At 40.4% G+C, this 22,419-nt stretch overlaps 2 protein-coding genes across 3 annotated transcripts in view; one reads left to right on the top strand and one right to left on the bottom strand.

Moving 5' to 3' along the window:
• Position 1: 1 nt before the first annotated feature.
• Positions 2–22,419, top strand: part of LOC119720760 (rab GTPase-activating protein 1-like) — a 45,539-nt gene continuing 23,121 nt past the window's right edge. Inside the window, exons 1-10 of one of the 2 annotated variants that reach the window (XM_038190594.1) lie at positions 2–155; positions 1,198–1,724; positions 4,045–4,255; positions 9,964–10,144; positions 10,968–11,242; positions 11,572–11,638; positions 11,798–11,906; positions 12,000–12,166; positions 12,867–13,020; positions 13,471–13,715. In XM_038190594.1, coding sequence (XP_038046522.1) covers positions 1,310–1,724; positions 4,045–4,255; positions 9,964–10,144; positions 10,968–11,242; positions 11,572–11,638; positions 11,798–11,906; positions 12,000–12,166; positions 12,867–13,020; positions 13,471–13,715 — 1,824 coding nt within the window. In that variant the 5' untranslated portion in view covers positions 2–155; positions 1,198–1,309. Of the gene's footprint in view, positions 156–1,197; positions 1,851–4,044; positions 4,256–9,963; positions 10,145–10,967; positions 11,243–11,571; positions 11,639–11,797; positions 11,907–11,999; positions 12,167–12,866; positions 13,021–13,470; positions 13,716–22,419 lie in introns of both variants that reach the window. The other variant, XM_038190592.1, reaches the window with a different exon arrangement.
• On the bottom strand, positions 17,045–18,552 carry LOC119720762 (G-protein coupled receptor 52-like). Its single transcript, XM_038190596.1, has one exon. It carries the CDS (start codon positions 18,198–18,200, stop codon positions 17,121–17,123), a length of 1,080 nt encoding a protein of 359 aa, XP_038046524.1. The 5' UTR covers positions 18,201–18,552; the 3' UTR covers positions 17,045–17,120.

Here is a 22,419-nt window from a genome sequence, read left to right as displayed (position 1 = left end):
GACGCATGCGTGAAACAATTTTCAACTGAGACCATTTTGTGTGCAGTTTAGCGCACAAGTCACCTTGAAAGAGGCCTAAATTCCCCAGTATCGTTGGCTTTCTTTGCTTTAAAAAGGTCGTTTAAGTGTGTCAAGTCATAAAGCCAGTTTATTGAGTGAGTATAAAGTAATATTTGTGACACTTTGGAGGTAAAAACAGTGAAGTTTTATTGATCACTCCCGAACGATGAGTCTGTGCAGCGCAGCTCCTAATCCTATATTCATTGATTGTTGACAAAATAAAAATGGTTGATTGCATGTGTCCAGCCTCCACTCCAGGTGTTTGTTGTCAAAATGTACTCACATTGAGCATCCATGAATCATGATCTATTCATATCTTTCTCAACTTTCCTGTCTGCATTTGACATGGTGGATTTCGTGTTCTCTATAATAATAATAATAATAATAATATATTAATATATATATATTATTAATAATATATTAATCATAAAAATAACAGTTATCATGGTTATGAAATAATGAAAGACATACTCAAGATGCTCAGCTCAATTGTAATTCGTATTAAAATTGTACATAGTATAGGCCTAGTTTGCTGTATATTTAAAAATAAACAAGTAAATAATTTAAAATGTTTACGAAGTGGCTATCGTTACGGCACTCGTTGTTTAGCGCCCTCTACGATATTTTTTTGATACGCACGCGGGTATATAATTATTTGTTTCCCCACGTTTATCGAGCAGTGCGCCAGCTCAGCCGATAGAGGGTAGGATTTTGCACCGCGAGGTTGCGGGTTCGAATCTCAGTTTTGCACTCGAATTTTTTTCCTTTTCTAACCTGAGGCTTTGGAGGATTTTTTTTAAAAGGGAAATAAAGTCCGAATTTCATAAAGTTCAAATTCACTTTTTTCCTTCTAATTTTATATTTTCTTGTCATGTTTTTTTATAAAAGTTGCCAGGTTGCAGTCTACCGTAACGATAGAAAATGGGAAATGCGTTACGGCTGCCGTAACAATAGCCACTGCGAAATGTTTAAGCATGTTTCAGGTGCTTTTCCCCCCTCCAGTTTGGACTAATGCATGTAGCAATAAGGATTGGTGCTTGCAAACTCAATGCAAATAATGACACTTACTATTTCACAATCACAGTCAGTGTTTTGTGACACTGACAATAAATAAATAACATTTTTGACATTTCACAGGTTCGGCCACAATTTGGACAGAATGCGACTAATCAGTCAGCTGCTGCAAGTTGAATTTTAGCTCTATAAATTAGCAGCTGTCAATGTTTACAGAGGAAACAGCCATCGCGCAATGGATGACAAAGTCAGCCGCAGTTCGGCTGATTCTCTCTCAGTGACAGACGAGTTTGTGGTCGTCACACCAAACTCTGAGAAAGCGTCCGAGCCAGCTCAAGATAACATCTCTACCACGTCAGCAGAGAGCACAGGTCTCAAGATCATCGGCAACGGGAACATGGACGACCTCAAGCAACACTTGGATGAAGTTCTGGGTGGGGATCAGTCGGACGGTCCCAAAGCGCCCTCTGCTGGTGGCAGTGAGGCCAGCAGCGGCTGGGAGACCCCGACCAACAGTGACAAATTCCGAGGACGGAGCATTAGCGAGCCAGTTCACAGCCAGGGTATCTACACAGCTGACAACCCTTCTCATCTACTAGGCGGGGGAAGTCCAACCACAAGCTACCAGGCGATGACGAAAGACGATTTCGGTGAGCGGATTCTGTCAGGTCATGTGGGCAGGTCAAAGGTTAGGGATCAAGGGTCATCCGGGGACAAGGCGATGATTGAGGGCGGGCTTGACCCCTGGGAGCGGAGGTCAAGCTCTGATGACCAAAGTAAGTTTTTGTTTTCTTTGGTGAATGCGGACGGTGCATCTTGTGTAGCTAAACCGGGAAGCCACATCAAGCACTAAAACTCTCATCTTGGTCAATGGTATGGTGTCATCTGTATATTAATTCTTAATACCATATGTTCAGTCAAAGATGTTCTAATATATCATTTGAATTAACCCTAACTCCCCAGGCATTTTTGCTAGGATGTAATTGTAACCCCTATCCTGCAAAATCCTCACTTGTTTCTTGAATGTGGTCCTTGGAGGGTAGCCCCACTAGTGTGGCCGTCGGTATGCTGCGCTGAACCTCTGGCCACACACCGTGGTACCGCGCGCTACTGAGGACGAAGTTTTCATAAAATTCAGGGCAGTTTCTTACATTCTCAGTTTCTTACTTTCTTATGGTTGTATTCTATGATGTCTCACCTATCACTTCTGGGATGCTTAGGTCTAATGATGTTCCATTTTCCGAGATATTCTTCAATCTTTCTGGAGCCCATATGCACTCGTGAAACGTCTGGTGGTGGCAGCCATTTTGAATGTGACAAGAGATGACCTCAAGCTGTGACGTCGCGTTTATGCAAATCGCTTGTCGAGCGCGGGGGGGCGCGAGTTGCAAATGCGACGGCTGTTTCCTGTACCATGCATTTATCGTCAGGGGGCCACGTGCACCGATCTCTATTCAGGATCTACGGCACAGGAAACAGCCGTTGCATTTGCAATTCGCGCCCTCGCGCGCTCCACAAGCAATTTGCATACACGCGACGTCACAGCTTGAGGTCATCTCTTGTCCCATTAAAAATGGCTGCCATCACCAGACGTTTCACGAGTGCATATGGACTCCAGAAAGATTGAAGAATATCTCGGAAAATGGAACATCATTAGACCTAAGCACATGCTAAGCATCCCAGAAGTGATAGGTGAGACATCATAGAATACAACCATAAGAAAGTAAGAAACTGAAAATGTAAGAAACTGCCCTGAATTTTATGAAAAACTTCGTCCTCAGTAGCGCGCGGTACCACGGTGTGTGGCCAGAGGTTCAGCGCAGCATACCGACGGCCACACTAGTGGGGCTACTTGGAGGGGTGACCATTGACTCAATCCTGCAAAATCCTCCAGCAATCACTGTCAATATGTTGAGGCTCAGCCAGTGACATCCTGGAGCAGTGCGGAGGATTTCAAGTATAATCTAGGCCTAAATTTATGCACGACTGAGCATAAACAACACAAGGTCCGGCCCAAGACCTTGACACAGTGCATCCTCCGAAATCAGCAACAAACATTTGCCATATACATGTAGCCTCAATCCTGCAAATCCCTTCATTTTGCAAACAGTATTTTGGAGGACTTATGAAGGTTAGGGTTAAAGAAACTTGTGGATGTTCATTTTAATTAATTCTCAACGAACGTACTAAATCACATTTGAATAATAACTTCAAGGTTTTATTAACCAGTCATTAACCAACTGTTATGAGTGTTTATGTATAGCTACATACATGTAATGCATGATTGATGATTGTAATTAATTAGTAAACATCACTTATGTCATTCATGCTGCAGCCAAACTCACTGTGATAAAAGCTAACATGGTTACCCACATATCCATGCAATGACTTGTGCATGTAAAATAAATTAGGGCAGTTCTCAGACTAACTTTTGATAATATTTCATAGCGACACATGTAAAATGTATAGATGTACTTAGAAACAACTGTTATGAGAAAACTTGGCTCAAAGTACTTCAAATAACCTTCCTATGCAAACATACATGTACATTCTGTGCCAAGTTGTCCTTTCAATCAAAATCAATCAAGTGACTGTTTTCAACAATTAAGAGCTCCCTGCCTTCATAAAGCAGGATTGACTGGCTGTGACTGTTTATATAACTCAATACAGCTATGCTTTGATTGTAGGTGATTGTTAAGCCAGCTGTGCCTACCACTTGCCTGATTTTGTCTGTTGACTGAATTTGACTAGTCACGGTGCTTGCTTTAAATATGATATGACTGTTTTGACTAGCCTGTGTAAAAGGCATGGCAGGGAGAGGATTGATTCGTTGGCTGTCTGTGACTGTTCAGATAGCAGGAGGGTTAATAACTAGTTCACTCTTAAACAGCTGTGAATACCAGTTGAGTGCTTTGCCCCTTCCACATCACTCCCGATTAACTCCTGGTAACCAATTTCTTCCAAACGCAGACCGTTTGAGCCCATCTCACGTGGGCGTGGTCCCCATGGATAAGATCTGTACTCTCTTCTCGCACATCATCTACCTGGGGGCAGCAACGGTCAACGCACCCAAGAGCGAAATGGAAGCCACTAAGAATATGGCTATACTCAAGCAGCAGCAGTCACAGAACGCCATTGAGATTGTCTTGTCTGTACCGCGGACATCTGAAGGATCGGTTCGGTAAGTTGAAACTTAAGATTTCATTTGTTTTATGAAATATGCATGCTAAAAGAAAGTGGCTTATTTAAATTAGGTTTTCTTGTTGTTTAAATTTCTTGCGTCTTTTATCTAAGACTTTTTTCGCATCTTTGTGTCGCCCTCACCTCAAGTGGTCTTTTCAATGGTCTGAGATGGCTTAGTGCGAGATATGTTGAGGGCGCTATTCATGAGAGTAACGTTAGAGCACATCACATGGGTACACTTTGTACACAAGTTTACACGTGTCTGTGCGCAAATAGAATTGTCACATACCCATTACATACTGGCATGTCTTTGAAAGATTGCAAATTCTGTCAATATTTATCAGCATTTTTACTGCTTCTCATATTCTTGCGGTACATAAATAACGTGAGACGAGTATCATGAGATTTTTGAAAATGGCTGGAATTTTTATTTAATTCCTCTACCATGTTTACTGCAACATGAGTTATTTTTGAAAGACAGTTTGTTGACCTGCAGTAGTCAGAAATGATTATTATTTTTGTATTAAAAAACTTAATACATTGTATGTAAATATCGAGCATAATGTGCAGCTGGCAAAATCATTTTGACAGAAAATGAATATCACATCTTGTTCATTTGAGGTAAAAAAATAATATGAGTCATCATGAACAAGAACTACACACTGGATTGGACTTGATTGCAATTTCACTGCATATAAATACATACATGTTCCACCACTATATGTGTCAAGAAATTAAAACGATTTATAATTTAATTTGAGAGGAATGATTTTCATGTGTCTTCGTCACTTCGTGTACACTAACCAATTGTATTGTACATAGTGTCCTTCCTTCATCTATGCATGGCCATGATTACTCAGATCAAACCATAGAATGAAACTTACGCATTGTACATGGATGAGTCATCCATGTGAAACAGTGGCGTTATCTATTGTTGTATTAGTATGGCCTTATTTCAATTATCTATTCAATTGTCTTTATATTTTCCCCCTTGTATGATTTCAAAGGACTACGATTTTTCCAAACGGCCTTCCTGTTTGATCGATGATAATTTGGTTTTGCTGACCAATATTTGCTGACCAAAAATAATTCTTAGTAAAACATGTTCTCGCATTATATTCTCTTAAAGCAACTTATAAATGTTCAACATATACTGTACAGTAGATTCATTACAGAAAATACATACATGTGGGTCACTCCGTCAAATTTATCTGAACCTTAATTTGCCATTGGAACAAAGACGGTTCCTTTATCTCATATCTGTTTGTGAAATGTAGGCCATACACGTACATGTTATGTACTGTGTACATTGTATCTTAACGTCTGTGTAGTACAGTGTACAATGTACATGTACATTATAATCTGTACAGTCGGTCTGTTTGTATTGGCACAACACAGTCTTTAATTTCCGTCTGACTGTGTCCACATTTTTGTCACGATGAAGACATTTTATTTCCCCATATAATAGCTGTTGGCACGACACGCACGCTCAACCTAATGAAAAGTCCCCCCTCTCTGATTTACATGTGGTCGTCAATCCGCGGCTGCTGCCCCAGCCGTTCATGAACTAATCAGCGATGGAGCATGATTCACGCCAAATGAAAGCGATTACCGTATGGTAAATCTCCTTGCTTTGGATAATCAACACACTGACGTCATCTTTCAAGAGGTTGGGGGGGGGGGATAGTGGAGGGGGGGGGGGGGATAGAATGATGGATACGGCATGTGACCTTTTAGCCTGACCCCCAGCTATGTTCGGTCTTGGATCAGCTGAACACCCCCCCCCCCCCCAATCTCCCTGAGGCTTTATTCCATCACTGCTTGACTTGGCTACAGTATGCCCTTGTCTTGAGTGGGTGTAATGCATCTTGCTATTGGAAACAGTACGCACCGATGCTTTTCTTGTTCAAACCTTTCACGGATGGTTGATTGCCAGGATTACTGTGCCAGGCTCTGACTTTGATTTGGACTTAGAGGATTCTGGTATTTAAACTTTCTCTTTCTTCTTAAATGAAAAATGTACTGCATGTAGGCCTATAAAGGTTTGTTTGTAATATTACCATGTATGGTTGAGGGTAGAGTAGATCATTTGCAGCTATCCAAAAAGTAACTGACATAGTGATTGACATTGTAAAGCTTACTTGGTTTTTAAAGTAACGATAGTAATGGCACTAGACTCCCTGTACTGTGTGCAATTATTCCTTGTGGCATGCTGTCATTTTGAAGGGAAAAAAAGGTACGTCAAGTGATGCAATTTTTAGAAATTTTTGTTGGTATGTACATGTAATTCAGCAAATTTGTGAATGGGTGCGCGCAAGCCTTGACACGATATACACGTGCGCGCGATTGCTGTTATTCATCGGTTCGGTGCGTGCCATCACGTAGCTGCAATCAGCTGAATGAGAACGTGTCCCGGATGCTGATTTCGGGCGCAGGTCAAAACATGACTATGCAACTTTTTTGATTGAAATCGAGATCCTAGAATATTGTTTTTTTTTTTAAATATATGCTACAACATTCACTGAGCTGAAACTTCATCACGTTAGTTGTTAAGCACTCGTCTTTAGTTTTTGAGCACTTTTGTTGCTTTAAACGAAAAAAATGTACAAATGACAAATGATCTACATGTACTCTACATGTACTGTCAATAATGTAAGATTCATTTAGGGCTACGGTACATGTACATGTATTATGTTTGTTTGCTTTGCAATGTGTACTTTGGGAATAGAAACTAGAAAAGCATTGTATGAGCATTTAGTTGTGTTCTAATATTCCTGTTTTGGGTAAACGTCTCAGACATGTCGGAGCTGTGTAAGGATAACATGGCTGTTCCTGCAACTACATGTATCTATCCTTATGCACTGTTGTGGTTGGTTATGCAGAAGGTTTACATTACTGAGAGTTGAAAGATAACAACACTAAAATATGTCAAGCCGTGTAAGTGATTGTAGGACTCGGTTTGAATAGGGAAAATCCCAAGTTGCCACCGTTGAAACGTGTCTGTTAATGTCCTGCTAGATATATTGTAGGTAATATCTTATAGATTCACCATGTTCCAGATTGTGGGATATCAATCTAAATTATAACCAAACTAAACAGAAAGAAGTTGGGTATGTTTGTAACGAAGCTCTAGTCTACAATGTACCGGTACATGAAATTTATGAATGATTAACATTGAATGTTTGCCTCAGAATGCCCAAACCCACCTGCCACATGCACACATATTCATGTAGCAATCTATTATTGGCACAGAAGTGAGTGACAAGAATCGGTGGTTTGGTTCTTTGATTTTTTGTGCACAGAGCGGAAATTATAATGCTGGGAATGTACACAATTCATTTGTTCAAACAGTACTCTCGTACACATGTACATCGTAGTTGGCCCCTGTATGTACATGTAGTCTGCACTGAATTCCACACAGCAGAAAGTCATCCACCTGCACTGAAGTATGTGAAAATGATTGGCAGCCAGTGTCACGTTACCTTTGTGTCAATTTATACACAATTTCACGTTCAAAAATTTAATAAAATGGAAACTTTGACAAAACATTGAAACCTAAAAGAGAAAAGAACCTATGTTTGTTTTTATTTTATTCATACAATTTTTCAACTTTGGGTAATAATAATAAGTACATGTATGAGGTATGCGCAGTCTTATTCTTGCTGTTAGCTGCAAGTTATGTAAACTCTTCAAGTGTACAAGGAATATGAAAAGGTGTTAGTTATCCTACTGAATGAAAATAATATTCATGCATTCACGTGGGTATTTCTTAGTCGTGTGGCTGTTATAGGATCAGTGGTGGCATACAAACTAGATTCTTGAATAATGTTGAATCTTTCCTTCTCAAAATACAACGTACATGTAGATGCAAATAATCTTCTGAACATTTCAACAATAAAACATATTTTTCTGTCCAATCCTATAATTATTCCTGTTTTTATGACCAAATATTTCATCAAAGGACGAAGAATAGAGAATTGGGAAAATACAAATATTTATCGTACAAGGTACATAAATGTTCTAACAAAAACAAGCAGCTTTTTGTTGTGCAGTATTGTTTAACAATCATTCTGATGAAACATGCATGATTTATTGCTTGAAAGATTACGAAAATGAAACCTGGAGTCTCAGTCTTAATCACTGCAAATAAGCCAAGTGCACCAGTAGCCTGACATCTTTGGACCGGATTGATTTTTCCTCCGTTTCTTCCTCGGCTTTGCGGGATGAAGCCTGCAGATGGCGTGGGAGGAATTTTACCCCTGGGACACGGGAATCATACAATTAGAATAAGTTCATGAACTACACGCTAGACTAGCCAAATCTCTTGGGTTTGAGGATTTACAATTCCGATGATCTGACGTAATCATGTGTGCTCTCTCAGTGGTAACATGCTAATTTTAGGCAGGTAACTTTTCCTCAGATCATCTGATTTTTCACTTCACACTTGAAGGAAAAAAACACTGTATAAAGTCATGCTTGGAAAGCTCGGAATTTTGTCCGTTTTCGGTTATTCCCAGTTGAGTTGAATACCTGTAATTTGTCCATCCGTTCATAGAGGCTTGATGGAGCAATTTTTAAGAGGGGTGTTATTTTAAATTCTGAAAAAAAATGTGGGAAACTTTCAATCAATTATAACTTATTTTAGGACAAATCCAAGCCCACTAAAAACAAAATGTAGAAGATACACAATGTCAACATTTTGAGTTTTGTGGTACTTTCTCAAGAAAACGCAGTAAATGAAGTAGTTATCTTAGTACAAATGAAAATTAGTTCACTGTATATTCCATCTCATCTTTCCTTTACTTTCAGTGCATACCATATGACCATGTACTGTACATGAACTAAGGCCCTCTCATTGTGGATTAGCTGTGCATATTAAGATGCACGCTTCACTTGCCTTTAATTAGTTCAGACCATTGATTTTTGTCTTTCACGTCTCCTCTCGGAGTCTTGTTGTAACCACACAGTGGTTGGCATTGGAACGACAAAGTTATGTTAGTACATAGATGGTTCCCAAAAAAGGTTACATTTGTCTTAAATTTTCCGTGGCGTATGACTGGGTTTCACATCCTGAAATGACTGGTATCCTGTAAAAATATTTAGTTTGTATTTACTTTCCTTGTGCAAAATTTAATTCGCGCCGTTGACTTCAAATTATTCAAATTCAAACTAAAGAGAAAAAAACTTAGGCGTTCAGGCAAAATGAGACAGAACGGTGCAGGGGTCAAAATGAGGGTTTTCAGGTATTAGAAAAGAGAATAAAATTCTCTTAACAATACTGTTTGTTGCACTTCAATCGGACTTTCCATTGACAAGTTATGGCTGGGTAAAAGTTTGCATTTATCGACGTACTGAGAAAAATACTGACAAAATTACTTTCAAAGTTTTGAGGTTTGTAGTCGTGAAAATGAAAGATGCCATTTGTTTTTCCTTAAAAAAATCCTTTGATTCCAGGATTTTTACACAATTTCTTTAAAGTATGTGGAGTAGACGTCAAACATGTCAAAGGTTACAAATGTCAATAATTCTGAAAATCAAAAAAAATAAAAAAAAATTTGGCATTTTCCTCCACTATGGCAATTTTTCTCCACTATATTCCATCTCATTTTGCCAGAGCGCCTCACATATTACATAATTGGTTTCTCTAGATATTCAAATATTCGTCACAGTCTTACACGTAAATGTGTTTTCTGATTGGTTGTTTAGATTACTGGAGACTGATGGGAAGTCAGAGATCTCAGCCTATCGCATCACTAGGATCTTATTCTGTTGCCGGGGTCGGGAGGGTACCACTATCAGTGACTGCTTTGCCTTCACCTGTGGCCATGGCAACCGAGAGAGTCAACTCTTCCAGTGCCATATCTTCAGATGTGAGGTCCCTGAAGCTGTAAGTCAAGACACATTTAAGAGGGGAATAAGGGGGGGGGGGGGGTGGTGGTCACTTTAGGGGAAAGAGGAGTTGTCAAGATACTTTTCTTGTCGGTTACTTTATGGATAGCTGTAAACCTACCTTTAAACCTAATCTAATTTGGTACTATATAAAAACCACATGTTCCCAAAATATGCTTGAATACTTGATCACATTATGTGGCATCACATTATATGCCAAGTTTCAGGATCAAAAATTGTGGTGTGACATAGTCATGATAAAGTGTTGGATTACAGTGATAATTTATAGCATTTTTCCACAGCTCAAATTTTGGAGGATTCTTACAAAATTTGGAAGATTCTTACAGAATTGGGGTTAGGGTTAAAATATTGGGTAGGACACATAACCATTTTCACTGACACTCAAGCACTGTATGCTTTCAGTTTGTGGAAACCGCGCAACCAATGATTTCGGTTTCACAAACCGACACACCGGTGATAATGTGCGTGCACTTCGTACACTGACACCCTACACGAATTGAAACGCAAGTATGTTGGCGGTTGCTGAAATACAATTCGGAGAAAAACGCTTTGAAAGGTTTGACACAAATGTACTCCATCTATACAGTTGTGGGGTTACAGACACATTGAATTAAGTACCTTTTAAACGGTGAAAATGAAAATGCACGGAGTGGGCACACGTAGTACTGTAAAGTACGTGCGCGTGCCGGGCACTCGCACACCACCGAGAGTCAGTTCATGGTGTCGGTCATGAATTGTTATCTTCACACTTCATTCACTGACAAGATTTGTGATTTTTTTTCCTTACGTTCACTTGCCAGGTCCAGCGAATCCTAACGTGTTTTGGCCAGGCTTTCCATCGAGTGCCTCGCAGCCCAGGCTTAGTAGACAGCGCCCCCGGCACCCTGGCTTCACCTCGCGAGACCCTGATGAGCTTCACTATCCCTCTCCTGGTGGACATTAGGGAGGATGACGGTAGGGGCAACTTTGGAGCGGTGCCGCGGGACAAGAGATGCTTCAAGCTCAGGCAGGGGGTTAAGAAAGAGGTGGTGGTGACGGTACAGCAGAGTCATCACCGAGTGCTTAATATTGAGAGGTAAGTGGTTGAGTTTTGAATCTTGAGTCTATGAGTCTTGTGTCTGAGTGGTGCGGAGGGATTAGAGATGCTTCAAGCTGAGGCAAGAAGTTAAGAAAGAGGTAGTAGTGACAGTAGAGCAGAGTCATCACAGAGTGCTCAATATTGAGTCTTGAGTCTTCAATCTTGAAAATGAGACTTGATCCATTTGGAGCATCACAAGTCTTAGCAGCTAAAATTATGTCTGCTCTCTGAGTCTGCCAACTAAATCTATGTGTGAGAATTTGGTCAACCTCATGAGTCAGACACTTTAGACTGGTTCCTTGAACTTTTTTTCATCCAATCTGCAGGTGTTTTGGTCTTCTAATCAGTCCGGGGAGAGAGGTACCAGACAGGGAGATGCACCTGCTTGATGTGGTAGGTATAACCTTTGACCCCAGGAATTCAAAGCCACTTTCTGCTGCTTTACGGATGTATAACATTGGCTGTGAGATTTTGTTGGTTCTGACGTTGATGAATTTCAGAGGCTCAATTTGACCGTATTCATTTCATATTGTGATTCTTTATCTCTACGAGGTTAACCTTGAGACCAGTTCTGATGGCAAGAATTACACCGTCTTCAGTATGTGGGATCCTAACAAAGCTGATCTGGAGGTACTCAACACTGAATCCCCTCCTGGCTTAGGTAAGTCTGCTCATAATAAGCTCCTGTCCTAGAAGTAATCTGCTTGGAGTAGGAACCAATCACCAGTTAAACTTTGGTCTTGTTCCCTTTCAGATAAAGGCATGTTTATGACCATCGCTGTGGATCTAGTGATCACCGGCATCCAGGAGCCAGTCCGTTTTGTCGTGGAGACCAAAGTGCGTATCTTTCCATCCAGCGAGAAGTTCTGGTATTTCAACAAGAAGCCCGTCCACGAATTCTTCTATCTCATGTTGGAGGAGGTTGGTTTACTGTCTGTTTTACAGCGTTGTAGTCGAGTCCATCACAAGTCCTGTCAGAAGTAAATCACAAGTTAATTCACAAGTCAGATGAACAATAACAAAGGAATGCCTTTGTCATTGTGATGACTTGTGATGACTTGTGATGACTTGTGATTATCTTCTGACGACTTGTGACAGACTTGACTACAACGCTGCTGTCTTAGCCCTAACTCCCTTGGCATTTTTGCCAGGATGCAACCTCAATCCTGCAAAATCCTCTGTTGTTTCTTGAATGTGGTTTTTGGAGGGGTGACCACTGCCTCAAACCTGCAAAATCATCCAGCAATCACTGTCAATATGTTGAGGCAGAGCCAGTGACAACCTGGAGCAGTGCAGAGGATTTCAAGTATAATCTAGGCCTAAATGTATGCATGGCTGAACACAAACAACATAAGGTCCGGCCCAAGACCTTGACACAGAACATCTTCCAGAATCAGCCACACATTTTGCCATATAGCCTAAATCCTGCAAAATCCTCCATTTTGCAAAGAGGATTTTTGGAGGATTTGGGAAGGTTAGGGTTTATATGTTTCTGTCATGTTGCGATATTGTATGTTTACACTAAGTTTTTCCAACCTCAACATATATGTTATGAGGTGCACGAAATTCAGATGGGTTGAAGAAATTCCGAGTGAAGAAATGACTATTATTTACTTTTTAGACGGAAGCAGCTGTTGAGAATGAGCCGGCGTATTCGGTACTGAGTCTTGAGAGTGAGTCACAGCGTGAGAGGCGACGGATACCCACACGCTCCCCCAGCAACAACCTGGTACAGACCCCAGACAGCATGACATCAGTCCCAGAGGAAGAAAGTGGTGAGTAGAACCAACAATGTCTGGACTTTCTGATGGAATCTTATGTGTCAGGGAAATGCCAACTTGAACACATCCTCACTGGTGATGTTCAATCCAACGCCAGCAAGCTTGTGCATCTTGTCCAACAATTTTGCAACTTTTTTAATCCTTGCCATGTGCTTTTCATGTTTGTGCTTGATGATCTCTTTGTAACATCATTCTTGGCTAATGTCAGATGTTCTAGAACTAAGAAGATTGTACTCTTCTGACATTCAATGTAAAATTCACATTGAAAATAAACATTGAACATCATACAAAAAGGACTAAACTAAAAAGTAAAACTCAATGAATATCGCCCTTGTAAAATTAAATGTTTGGACATGGGCTTCAATGAAAATTCAAATATGTAAATATTGAATGGTTTCATTTGACTCAGTCCTGATGAAAAGCCTGGTTGTTTTATTCACTCAGACGACGATGAACCACTACAGAGCGGTTCAGGCAACGTAGACAAAGACTGCGAGGAGAGTATCTTACTGACGTGGGGAGACCTCCTAGCCAAATGGCGCGGCAACTTGAGTCTGAGACCCAAACAGCTCCGCTCCATGGTGCGTAAGGGTATCCCTGAGGCCTTGCGTGGGGAGGTCTGGCAACTACTGGCTGGGGTGAAGGATTGTGAGGGACTCATGGAGGAATACAGGGTCCTTATCACAAAGGTAAGTTGATTATTCACCAGTTGGTTGTGAAATTAACAAATGATTTTTGAGATTTTCTTATTTTGAAGTAAATCAATATTGATTTGAAAGTTGAAAATAGCAAGCATTGGAACTGAAGCATGATGCCCGCTTTTGATTAATATAAAGCAATTTTTCTGCTTAGTAAGAAGAGTGCCCACTTTTGGCTTGTAAAAGAATTGTTAGATTAGCTGAATAGCATGGCGCCCTCTGTTGTCAATCAGAAATGTACTCCAGGGAATGCCAAAAAAACCTTTGTCTCCCAATGGCAAGAGCACCCTTTCTTGGCTTGATATACAGTAAATTTACCAGTAGAAGAGCATAGCGCCCTCTGTTGTCAGCCAGAAAAGTGCTCCAGGGGATGAAAAACAACTTGGTCTCCAAATGGCAAGAGTGCCCTCTCTTGGCTTGATATAGAGTTATTTGACCAGCAGAAGAGCATAGCGCCCTCTTTTGTTAGCAAGGAATATGCTCCAAGTTATGACAGGAAAAAAAAAAGTTGCCTCTTAAAAGTAAGAGCGCCCTCTCTTCTCTAGATGTGGAAATGACTGAACAGCTGCAGAGCATAGCGCCCTCTGTTGTCATACCAGAGATGTGATCAATGTAATGGGAGAAAAAAACTGTTTGCTTCTAAAAAGCAAGAGCGCCCTCTCTTGAGACTTGAGATTCTTAATTGCTGCCTTGTTTTCCCATACCTTGTCTTTGCAATCACTTGACTTTGTTGTCAGCATTGACCTGACTGTAGCTGTTGCAGGGCATGTGCGGCAAGCAGTGGGAGTGCATCATGATTTCTTGATAGTGACGTGAGGATTTACAGGGATCATAAGATTACCATTCACCTCACTGTTGTGTCTCCCCATAGAGCTGTGTTTGGATATGGATAAGGGTTTGGATTATGCAAATTGAAACCCCCCCCCCCCCCCCCTCGGGAGTGAATTTTCAATAGAAAAAAAACCTTGACTTGACGTTGTAATATAAATCATCCCCATTCTACAGAGAAATTAGCCACTAAGTAAAAAGAACTAAGTAAAAAGAACATGGAGGCAGGCTCATTTCACTCTGCTGTTCAGTGGCTTTCTAGTTGTTTATTGTGAATTCCTGCAGTTTGTGACTGCATATAATTATTCAAAGTAAAGGGCTCCATTAGTGACAAATATTCAAATTACTGTGTATATTCAGATGGGTTCAAACTGCTTATCGAGTTTTAATGTCACCAGCCAAACTCCGAGACATCCAGGGCTTTTTGATGTTTTAATATAAATAATAAATAAATTGTTATGCTTATAATATAGCACTTTTCCATCGTATCAACAATCTCAAAGCCCTTTACAATAATTCCCATGACTACATGTATCAGCTCAACCGCAGGGTTTAAGTCAGCTTTTAAACATTAGTGTTCACATTTGTCTTTGATAAAAAAACCCCACAGAATTAGCCTGTTTGAGATATTGTGGTCACAGTAAGAGTGCACTGTTTTGTTTTGGTAAATACAAAAGTCTTTACCCAAATCAAACAGCGCCCTCCTATTGTGTCTGCCCATATCTCAAATAGGCTAATGTGCAAGGTGCAGAATTTTTGTGCTTTGTACAATTTCTTTAATTTCAACATGGGATGATGAAACTCATCAGCAGAGTGTTCAAAAGTTTTTTTGCAAAACATTGCTACCATGCATACTTTGCATGGCGCCTAGTTTTTCAATTTATACACAATAATGCCCTCGTTTGACACACGTGAACCTTGTCCTTATATACATTGCAGTGAAGAAGCAAAGATACATGAAAATATTTTCTCAGTTATTCTTACATGTATTTCAGTACACTCAACCATACACACACATCATATTTAAAAAAATAAAACATGCTCTACATGTATAGGCAGATAAGATGAGTTTTTAAAGCAGATTTTATCTTCTTTGGATTTTATTATGTTGTGCGTAATGCGCTTAAAATTTCAAACTCAAGTTCAGTCAACCCATATTGCGGATTTATCTCCAACATATTATCATTTGGCTTGTTTTCAGGCGTTTTGTTCTCAGTGATTATAATTCTTGTTATTTAAATCAAAGAAACTTTAAATTTACTCTAAACTTGAACGCTTCATAGTGCTGTGCCAAATTTAAAATTTAGCAGGTATCTGCATAGCCTATCATCCACTAAATATCTGAATGGCATTATAATACAATGAAGAGGTGGGATTAAAATACAGATTTGTTTTAGATTCGGTTGGAATTTTGGAAACCGGATATGCGAAACCTACATAAAAAAGTAATCCTTCCATTTTTTGTGACACAAGCTGAAGAAAATTACGCAAGCAGCCCCCAACTGCTCCATGGTCTGTGATTGGAACTGCTTTCACTCGCTAGTGGTCTTTTTGTTTCATGAATAGCCTGCCCATTGGACTAATGAGAGAGTTCCCACCCATTTTGTTTTTAAACATCACAGCTCTGGAGTGTTTTTGTACAGGCCCAGTGGTCTTTGAATCCTGCCAACTATACCCAGTCATTGGGAGGGCATTTCATGCAGCACCTCACTCGTCACTATTTGTTGGCATGACTGTGAGCTCAATTGGAGTTTCTGATGAAATCGAATAACCATTGAACCATTGAAAAAATTGAAAAAAAACATTGAACCATTGAAAAAAAAAATAGAATAACCGGATTTTGAAATATCCGATTTCTCCCGCCACTACATTTTACCAAATGAAATATTCAAGAAATGGAAGTGCAATTTCTGTACTTAACCTTATAAATGTCCCAGCTAATTGCCTATATGCTGCCATTTTTAAGTTAAATCTACATATTGGGTATGAGAAATACACAGAATAATTTGGGTGTTTTGGAATTACAAATCAAGATAAGGTCTGTCTGAGTAATGGCCTTCGTAAATACTACATTGGCATCCCATATGCCCAATATTCCATCAACAATTTACTACTTAAAATGCAGTACGGAAATTGCAGTAATAAAAAAAGTAATAATTTTCTGTATTACAATATTTTTTAAAATCAGCAAATGGCATTTTAAAATCCAATATGGGTTGTGAGACAAACAAATAACTAGTTAGCACTTTTTTACGATTTCTTTAAAATACCCCTAAATAAATACTATTTTCCCCAAAATGCATTAATTATCATTTTAAAAGGATTTTTGGCAAGTCACAGCACATCCATGGCATCTACAGTAATAAGCACCGAATACATCTTCTTATACCCGTATTTGACTTTGGTTTGAAAAATTTACAATAAGAACAATATTTTCTCAATATTTTTTCAACAATAGTGTCTGTTTTTTTCCATCTAAAATATCATACATCGAAGTGGCTTTAATACTGAAATAATTGTCACAGAGTGCGTTATCCTCTGATAGTCCAGATTTACTACGAGGTCAGGTTAACATTCTGTGGTTGAGAATTCACGTAGCTGCATCACTTGGCTCTGCGAGCGTTCCCGCCGTTGCGAGAAACACCGATCCTTGGATATTTTACAAACGGAGGTGATGCCTTGCCACATGGCCTTCAGGAGCAAGTGAAGTCCCTCTCGGAAGGACCGATGGCAGATGATGTAGATGATGCAGTTCAAGAAGCTGTTCAAGAACCCAAGCCAAGCGGTGAAGAAACTGACGGCAGGGTGAATCGATACATCGATGGCTAGCTCTATGATCTTCTTGATGACAAAAGGAATCCACGAGAGATAGAACGCACCGATGACGATGAGGAATATCTTGGCTAGCATCTTCTCATAGATTCGACTTGTGGCGTCTTGCTGTGACTCTCCGTCGTGGAAGAGCGTCTCCAGTCTTTCCATCTGTCGCGTCTGGGCCAGACACGCCCTCAAGATGTGAAAGTAACAGTAGATGGAGATGAGGATAGCCGGCACGATGAGAATGCAGATGATGTAGAAGGACATAGACAGACTCTGATTGAAGTGCTTCTTGCAGTCGTCAGAGTACTCCTCAAAGACGTAACCACCCCAGCCGAACATTGACGGGAGGAAGATAAGCGCTACGAAGACCCAGACTACAACGGCGTAGACGCGAGCGCGACGCTTGGTCACAATGGAACGATACTTGAGAGGTTTGATAACAGCGATGTAACGGTCGATGCTGACACAGGTTAAGCTGAGGATGGATCCACCGACCATCATGGCCATGATGTAACCCATGAGTTTGCAGGACCACATACCGGTACCGTGCGGCCATTTCTCAGCCCATTGAGACTGGACGGCAGCAAAGACGCAAACCCCAACTCCCAGATCGGCCACGGCTAGCGACTTGACAAAAACACCGGTCATATTCTCCAAGGCTTTCATGTACTGGAACACTATCAAGACCAGAAGATTGGCAACGATCGTCAGGAATGATGTGGTTACCAGTACAATCCGAGCTACCTCCGGGTACCAGTGAGCGTAGATCGGTCCCGGCGACTCTGTTGATGCATTCATGAAGGTCTCAATCAACACTGTCCCTGCCATTTTTTTATTATGACGGCAGTCGTCGGCACTTAATGATTCCACACGAGCCTACTCCTCCAGGGGTGTTTGGTATCACCTAACAGAAAATTCAGCTCACCAGCTCCCCAACGGTCACACAGGCGTATCCATTGTGGAGAACCATCATCATAGATGAATCACTTTCCTGTGTTGCCCATGTTTGAACACTCGGAACTCTTCCCGTAGCCTTGACGGCAATGTTGATTTTGTTGGGGAAAGAGTAAATTCATGGATATCAAATTCCACTCTCGGGTGGGGAATGTTTTCCAAACCGTCTGGGGGTAAAGTCAAACTCTAATGTTGTCTGTTTTTTCGTAAAAGATTTTGATCGTTTTTTCAATCGGTCTCTCGAGTACCTAGAGTTCTTGCAGAGTTTTATATTCCAGTGTCTTGAAAAATCAGTCAATAATTGACACGTGCACAGACGTCGGCTAAAGTGCACTCACCCATTGAGATGCTTATTAGTACCTTTTTATTTGTTATACATCAGCGTATTGCGTGTGACTTGTCAACATTGTCCATCTGTAGTTTCCTCCACAAGAAAGCTTGCAATCTCCCCTCCGGCAATGCTGAGTTTCCCATCGGGTTAAAACAGCCTGTTCTCAATCAAATCAATATTTCCCCTTTTTAATTATGGCTCTGGAACCCCATTCATCATAGAAAAATGAGGTTAACAACGACAGGTTTTTCGTAACGCCGTTCATTGAAATCACACCCTTACAAGAAGCATGCATCTGCGGAGATGTGCCCAACTGTTCAAAGCCTGGAGCTTTACCAGTACCGGTTCATCTCAGGAGTCCTAAAAGATGATGAATTACTCCATGTGTTCGTGCGTTTTCCACAATACCCCTGGGAGAGCTCTCAAGGCGTCCGTCCGTGTACAGCTCCGTTGCTGATAGTGGGCCCTGCAAGTCAAATAGAAATTAATTTATACTTTCTGCCAGGCGAGGGAGACTGGTGCAGGCATACAGACTGCTTGAAATGAGCCGTGGCAGGGATGCTGAGAGGCGCAATTGACCAAATCTTCTGCTTGGCCAGGCACAAATAGTTTTGGAATGTGCTCCCAATGGGATCTTTATTCCTGGGAAGTACAAATGTACGTCACAAAATAGAGTTTGGGCAAAAAGGTAAAAGGCTGTCAAGAACTGTAAAAATCAATTTGGTTTATATACTTTGCAAAGAAATTCTATTTGAAATAATATATATTTATTTTCAAATTCTGTTTCAGCCATAAACAGATTTTCACATTAAACCCTCCTATGTCAACATCATTCTGTGTCCTTTCAGTCAAAATCAATCTTGTGACTGTTTTTAACAGTTAAGAGCTCCCAGCCTACATAAAGCAGGATTAACTGGCTGTGACTGTTTGTGTACATTGTAACTTGATACAGCTATGCTTTGACTTTAGGTGATTGGTAAGCCCACAACTTGCCTGCTTCTGTCCATTAACTGAATTTGACTAGTCACAGTGCTTGCTTGAAATATGATCTGACTGTTGGTGACTACTGTGAAAAGCATGGCAGGGGAAGAGGATTGATATTTTTGACTGTCTGACTGTTCAGACTGCAGGAGAGTTAATTTAAATTTAAATTCCATTCCAAAAAACGTCAACTGTTTTCTCTGTCTCTTCCTACTGGCTATTTGTATGTTTTTTTGTCTACATTTTTGCTCTAAGAGATCTGTAAACCAGCTGTTTTCTGACATTTTTAGAATGTGGCTTGTTTATCCCACTTCATGCCCTTTTTTTTGGAGGGGGAAGGATTTGTGTGTCTGTAAGATTATCCGTTGCAAGTGTTCCACATGACATTGACGTGCAGCGTTTCATCAGTGTAGTCGATGACACAGGATGCCAGCCTAGCGTATCATTGTTTACAGTTCTACCATTCTTCCTGACTCCTGAGCTGAACCTCTCTTCAGAGTCCTGCCCTACGCATGCAGATTGGCCGTCACTGCGCTGTTTATAATGTGCATGATACCCGCAACACGATATTGGCTCCAACCAGAGTCAACGGAACAAAGCTTGTTACTATTAGCTCAATGGGGTCGGCTTCTAGCTTGGACTATTGAGTTTACTCGCCTCCAATAACTTATATCAGCAGAGTACCGGTATATGCTGCATATGTGGTGTCTATAAGCCGATATCTGAACCTGCATAAATTTTCTGCCAGGCGTTGCATCGTTGGTTGTAATGGGTATTGCCAGCCTCACTTTGCCAAGGGTATTCAGTATCAGTGTTCAACACCAAAGTATGCCACTGCTTTGGTAAATTTTGGCCTTTCAACTGAGAGTAGTCAGTACAGAACAGTACAGTGCTGCCAACACCAAACCTTGGCCCAATTTCATACATGTAGCTCTGCTACAAAATCAAAGATTGGCTGAATTGAATTCAAAATGGATTGATCCCTTGAAGAGTTCTGCCAGGTAAAACAGTTGCCAAGCAAACAGCCCATTTGGATTTTGTTAATTTTGACTGCTTCTCAACTTACTTTTTCCTCAAAGCGGAAAATTTTGTAACAGTCTAAAATGCTGTGAAATTAACCCACCCATTTACTAATAGGCTAGGTTAGTAATATTGAGCTTTCAAAATCACTGTGTGACGTGGTTGCATCAGCCGAACACTCTTTCATTAAGAATATTTGGCACACGATGGAGATGAGAGTTCTCACACGATTTTCAGGTCGTACTTACAATGTGTGTCATACTACGTGTACTCATATGTGCTTTTATTTGTTAGGTACTATGTAGCTTGGGCTGTGTTGACTACAAGCGTGTCCCTGTCCCATTAGCGATGGACTCTCTCCGTTTGTTTTGATCCTACGAGTTTCCGGTTTCAGCCCTTGTACCAATTCCTCAAATAGGTTCTCTTGAGTGTGTCCTATGGCCACTATGGGACTAAGATTAAATGCTGGCTCCGGGCATGAAACGGAGCCAGACTACAGATCTTGGAATGAAGGATTCCTTCACAAGGAAACTGTCTCAATTTTGTTTTTCAAATTTTATTTTGGGTTGTGTTTAGAATAAGCAACAAGAGAGATTGAAATTGATATGACTCAAGAGCTGTATAAAAGCTTTGTCATTAAATGTGTTTTCTTGGACATTGAAAGGTTGGGGGTTATTCCTCAATATGCCAGAGCACCTCTCACCATGCAGGTGGGTTACCTCCAGGGATGTTCCATTTAGATTCATGTCTGGTTTGTCATCATATCCATAATATCATGGATTGTTTACATATCAATGTGAAGCATGTACCTCATTCCTATCTACAGATGTTCAAGCTCACTTGTAGGACTTAAATCAATGTTGTTAAGAGGTTCAGCTTCAGGTTTAGCACATTAAGACTAGGAATTTTGGAAATTTGGAAATCATAAACTAGGAGCTTTCAGCTGTTCGATGACGGTTGTCTAGGGAGAATGTAAGTTCAGAAATAGAATGGTTTCGTGACACTACATTTTCCGTCACAGAGATTTGCCTGTATCTCACATGATTTGTAAATATTCCAAGATAATAACTTGAGCTTGTTAAAAAATTAATTTATAAAACCCAAAGTATTTCTGACCACTTGCCGTCGAAATGAGGATAAAAATTATTTTAAAAAATCAGCATATAATTCTTTTAATTATTCATTGATTTGAAGGGAACTTTTAATTTGAAATCGAAATCTCTTAAATTCATTACAGATACGGTCAAATGTTTTGATAAGGGATTGGTCAATGACTTGGTATCGAAACATCTACGTGTACAAGTATTTACGTGAGTGGTCAGGCCCCCCCCCCCCCGGCCCCCGGCCCTCCGCCCCCCCTGGAAAAACCATGTCAATAAAACATGGAAGTATTTCAAGCACTCCTGTTTTGAAGTGAAGATGAAAACATGTACAATGTACACATGTGTGTCATCACTGACATGTAGCATGAAAAATTTGTTCAAATTCCAAGTGATTTATCCTTTCAAGATGAGATATGCATCAACCCGAATGAACAAAGTGTTCCTTGTTGATGACATCAGTCTGGGCTCTCTCCCTCCTCACCGAGCTATTCCAGGACGACCATCAATCATGGCGGTTCCTTTGATAACCGTTAATGTGTACTTGTGACTCCCAGATGCTGGAGAGAGTTTCAGATTGTGCTTTTACTCCAAGTGGAACTAGTAATTAACCATTCTTCCCATTTCAAAACCTCGAATTTGCCCCCAGCTTTGGCTAGTC

The sequence above is a fragment of the Patiria miniata genome, unplaced genomic scaffold, assembly GCF_015706575.1.
Source record: "Patiria miniata isolate m_02_andy unplaced genomic scaffold, ASM1570657v1 HiC_scaffold_9, whole genome shotgun sequence".
NCBI classification, from domain to species: domain Eukaryota; kingdom Metazoa; phylum Echinodermata; class Asteroidea; order Valvatida; family Asterinidae; genus Patiria; species Patiria miniata.
Note: the sequence above shows the minus strand (reverse complement) of the source record. Positions and strands in the feature narration are given on the sequence as shown.